This window comes from Miscanthus floridulus, chromosome 8 (assembly GCF_019320115.1).
Source record: "Miscanthus floridulus cultivar M001 chromosome 8, ASM1932011v1, whole genome shotgun sequence".
In the NCBI taxonomy this organism is placed as follows: domain Eukaryota; kingdom Viridiplantae; phylum Streptophyta; class Magnoliopsida; order Poales; family Poaceae; genus Miscanthus; species Miscanthus floridulus.
This window is the reverse complement of record NC_089587.1, coordinates 90,889,111-90,893,128: the sequence shown is the minus strand read 5'-3', so window position 1 is coordinate 90,893,128 and position 4,018 is coordinate 90,889,111. Positions and strand designations below refer to the sequence as shown.

The following is a 4,018-nucleotide window of genomic DNA, read 5'->3' as shown; positions in this document are numbered from 1 at the left end:
TAGCATCTCCCTAAACTGCAACTTATCACCACTACTCGGATGGCCAACCTTAACATTTAATCGGCACACAAGAATACAAAACACCATAATATACTGGACGCAAAATATCAAACTCTGTCCCAGATACTCCCTTTGATTTGACTGAACCCATATAAACTCTGTCCCAAGAACTGTTCCTCTGATTCGTATTCGTAAGATTACCCGTCATTTTGGTAAAAACGCGTCGACAGCGTGCTTACCTGTTAGTACAGGCTGAGTGTATGTAGACGTCGACATCTATGGTGCTTTTTAAAAATGGTGTCTGTATGCTCCGAACTTCCGAAGTCCAAACTCAGTGAAATTGCTACGAAGTTTTCACAACCGCATCCGGTAAAACTTGCTGAGCACCTGCAGCCGTCTGCATCTTCTAGTCGAGTCGAATTGCATATTCAACATGTTCGCTGGCTGGTTTCGGTCAGAACTTATCCGTCATGATATAATATTTTTCTCTTACAATAAAACAGTATTTATTAGTCTAGAAACCGACTAACGAACAGGCTGATGTCGAGGTCGTTCTGCTGCCGTGGACATCTACACGTCGACGAGGCTATTCTCCTCCAATAGAACACACCCGTATGTTTTATTTTTTTCATCCACGACTTCTCAAACTGACAAGCGATACTTGCATTCACTTGACACGGTCTAAATCCTCTGGTTCACAAGTGCTGTAGTACGGAGTAGTTTTTTTTAGAGTACGCAAGCAAAGATGTCAAAGGAAAGAAATTATTCTGATTACTATATTTATTTAGAAATGAAAGGCAAGTACTATAAATTACGACCAAGATCTTTTCGGCGTAACAGACTTTCACCTCTAGAATCATTCCAGAGCCTCGGCGACGAGGAAGGAGGAAGAGAAAGCTTGCTTCTTGTGTTCCCACGGCGACTGCGTCCATCGAGCGCGTGTCGCCGGAGGACGCTGGGCAGGAGAGGGTCATGGCAGCCGCCAAGCAGATCTTGAAGAGCCTGGCTATGTCCAAGAACGCCGCCGACGACATGATGCACTTCCTGTCCACCTTCGGCCCGCGCTTGCACTCGCTCTCCTCTCCGGAGACAGGCGAGGAGGAGGCGTCCGGCGCTGTTGACGATCAAGAAGAGCTAGAAGAGGAGATCGCCGCCGCGGAGGAGGTCATCCTCCGGGGCAACTCCTCGTCGCCGTCGTCCGGCGGCATGATCGCTGACTACCTGTACGCCGTCGACGACGCCATCGCCGCGTCCGGTCGCTCTGCCCGCGCCGCCGCCGCCGTGCACGCCGCCATGCCGCGCCTGGAGGAGGAGGCGCGGTCCCTGCTCTCTTCCTCCTCTCCCTCTCTGCGGCGCCTCTCGCTGTTGTCGGACGACCTCGGCGACGCGACGCCTGATGCGTCCCCGCGCCACGACGGCACGCTCTCCCCGACCGCCGCGGCATACGTGGGCGCCGTCGCGGCCCGCATGCTGCGCGCCGGGTACGGGCCGGAGCTCGCGCAGGTGTACGTGTCCGCCCGCCGCGATGCGCTCGCGGAGTCCGTGGCGGTCCTCGGCGTCGAGGCCGTCGCCATCGAGGAGGTCCTCAGGATGGAGTGGTCGGCGCTCGACCAGAGGATGCGGCGGTGGAGCCACGCCATGAGGGCCGTGGTCAGGACCTTCCTCGCGGACGAACGCCGGCTCTGCGACGAGGTCTTCGCGTCGGACGAGGACCTCGGCAACGAGTGCTTCGCCGACGTCGCCAGGGGCTGCGTCCTGCAGCTGCTCGCCTTCGCGGACGCGGTCGCCGTGTCGCTGCGCACCACCGAGAAGCTGTACCGCACGCTCGGCATGTACGAGGCGCTCGCCGACGTGCGGCCGGAGCTGGAGGCGCTCTTCTCGGACGACGCCGCTCGCGAATTCTTCGCGGGCGAGGTCTCGAGCACCGTCCAGCAGCTGGGCTCCACTGTGCGCCACACCATCGAGGAGTTCAGCCACGCCATCCACGGCGAGGCGTCTCGGAAGCCCGTCCACGGCGGGGAGATCCACCCCATGACCCGCTACGTCCTCAACTACTGCGGCCTCCTCGCCGACTGCCGCGGCACCCTGGACGCGGTCCTCGGCGACGCCGGCCTCGACGACACAGCCACCGCCGCCGCCGACGGCACCGCAGCCTCGACGCCGTCCGCGCGCTGCCTCCGCGAGCTGCTCACGCTGCTGCTGCGCAACATCGACGACAAGTCCCGGCTGTACGACGACGCCGGGCTGCAGAACATCTTCCTGATGAACAACCTCTACTACGTGGTGCAGAAGGTGCGGGAGTCGCCGCCGCTGCGCGAGCTCGTCGGCGACGACTGGCTCCGGCGGCACCGCGGCCAGATCCGGCAGTACGAGACGGGTTACCTCCGGGCTTCCTGGACCGCCGTGCTGTCCCAGCTAAGGAGGGACGACGGCGCGGCGGCGAGGCCACCGGCAGGGCACAGGGCGCCGTCGGGCCCGTCGGCGAAGAGCTTCAACGCGGCGTTCCAGGAGCTGTACCGGACGCAGACGGCGTGGAAGGTGGCGGACGCCCAGCTCCGGGAGGAGCTGCGCATCGCGGTGTCGGAGCGGCTCATCCCGGCGTACCGGGCGTTCCTCGGGCAGGGCAGCCGGCACCCGGCGAGGCACGTCAAGTGCAGCCTCGAGGACCTCGAGGACTACATGCTGGACTTCTTCGAAGGCGCGCAGAAGTTTGTCAGGTGGTGATCACCGGAGCAATTCACCATCCATCGGGAGTTTGGCACGTGCGTGCATCGTGAATTCCTGGTGTTTGGGCTCCAATCTCATGATAATTCGATGCTGTAGATTTTGATTTTTCCTCTCTTCTACTAGGTTCCTTTGCCTATTTTCACGTCAATCAAACCACATATTACACTTACAGACAGATGTAAATACACATCAAATTTGGGAGTGTATATATCCTACTGTGATTTTCGCTCGTTCGCAGAAAAAAAAAAAACTCTGTTTCCCGCTGCTTCATGATTTTCGGTGGTTATTAGGGAACTTAAAAATGAAAATCTTCAGGACCTGAGCATTAGCTAACGTATGCTATGCCTGGTTTGCCAATCAGGCCATGATCAACGAGGTGGCTCAACTGGTGGTTTGCAGGTTTGGTCTGGCCAGCCATGTGTCGGGTGTTCGAGTGACACATGATCAGTAATGTATCTTTACCGACTACAACAGTTTACTCTCTATCTTATCTCATCGAATATCTATCTATCTATATATATATATATATGGAGTATTAAATATAGATTAAAAAATAATTAATTACACAGATTACGACTAATTTACGAGATGGATTTTTTAAGCCTAATTAGTCCATGATTTGATAGTGTGGTGCTACAGTAAACATGTGCTAATGGCGGATTACTTAGGCTTAATGAATTCGTCTCACGGATTACTGAGGACTTCTGTAATTTGTTTCATTATTACTATCCGAACACTCCCATATAACATCCCGATGTAACACCCGATGTGACATCTCTAAACTTTACTCCCTGGATTTAAACACCACCCAAGTAAGGTGGGATTCAATAAAGAGTTAAATGCACCAGAGGTCCATAAACTTGTGAGAAGGTTTCAGTTAGATCCATCAACTTTTAAAGTGGTTTTTTGGGTCCACAAATTTTGTATAGCGTATCACTTAGGTCCATATCCCTCCATGTAGGCTTCTTACGCTGACGTGGCCTGCTAACTTGTCCAAATGAAGCAGCCCTTGACCCTTTATTTTGTCAAACACATAAGGGCGCTGAGCAGGAGCCACCACCGCTGCGGCCACGCGGGCGCATGAGTAGCGGTGCCTGGTAGAGGCGCTGGACGCCATCAGTTCGTTGGTCTCCGCTTCCTTGTCCGCGACATTGCTCCCGCTCAAGTGGCAGCTCATCAGGGACCGACTCAGTCGGCTCCAGGCCTGCCTCGCCGACATCACCGTCCTCCCCCTCCCGGCGACGAGAACGGCGACGACTAGTGCGACGCGTCCACGACCCTCTTGCGGGAC

General features: G+C 55.6%; 1 protein-coding gene across 1 annotated transcript; it reads left to right on the top strand.

Moving 5' to 3' along the window:
- The first annotated feature begins 843 nt into the window (after positions 1-843).
- Positions 844-2,982, top strand: LOC136472912 (exocyst complex component EXO70A1-like). The gene has a single exon (XM_066470612.1). It carries the CDS (start codon positions 973-975, stop codon positions 2,722-2,724), a length of 1,752 nt encoding a protein of 583 aa, XP_066326709.1. The 5' UTR covers positions 844-972; the 3' UTR covers positions 2,725-2,982.
- The last annotated feature ends 1,036 nt before the right edge of the window (positions 2,983-4,018 follow it).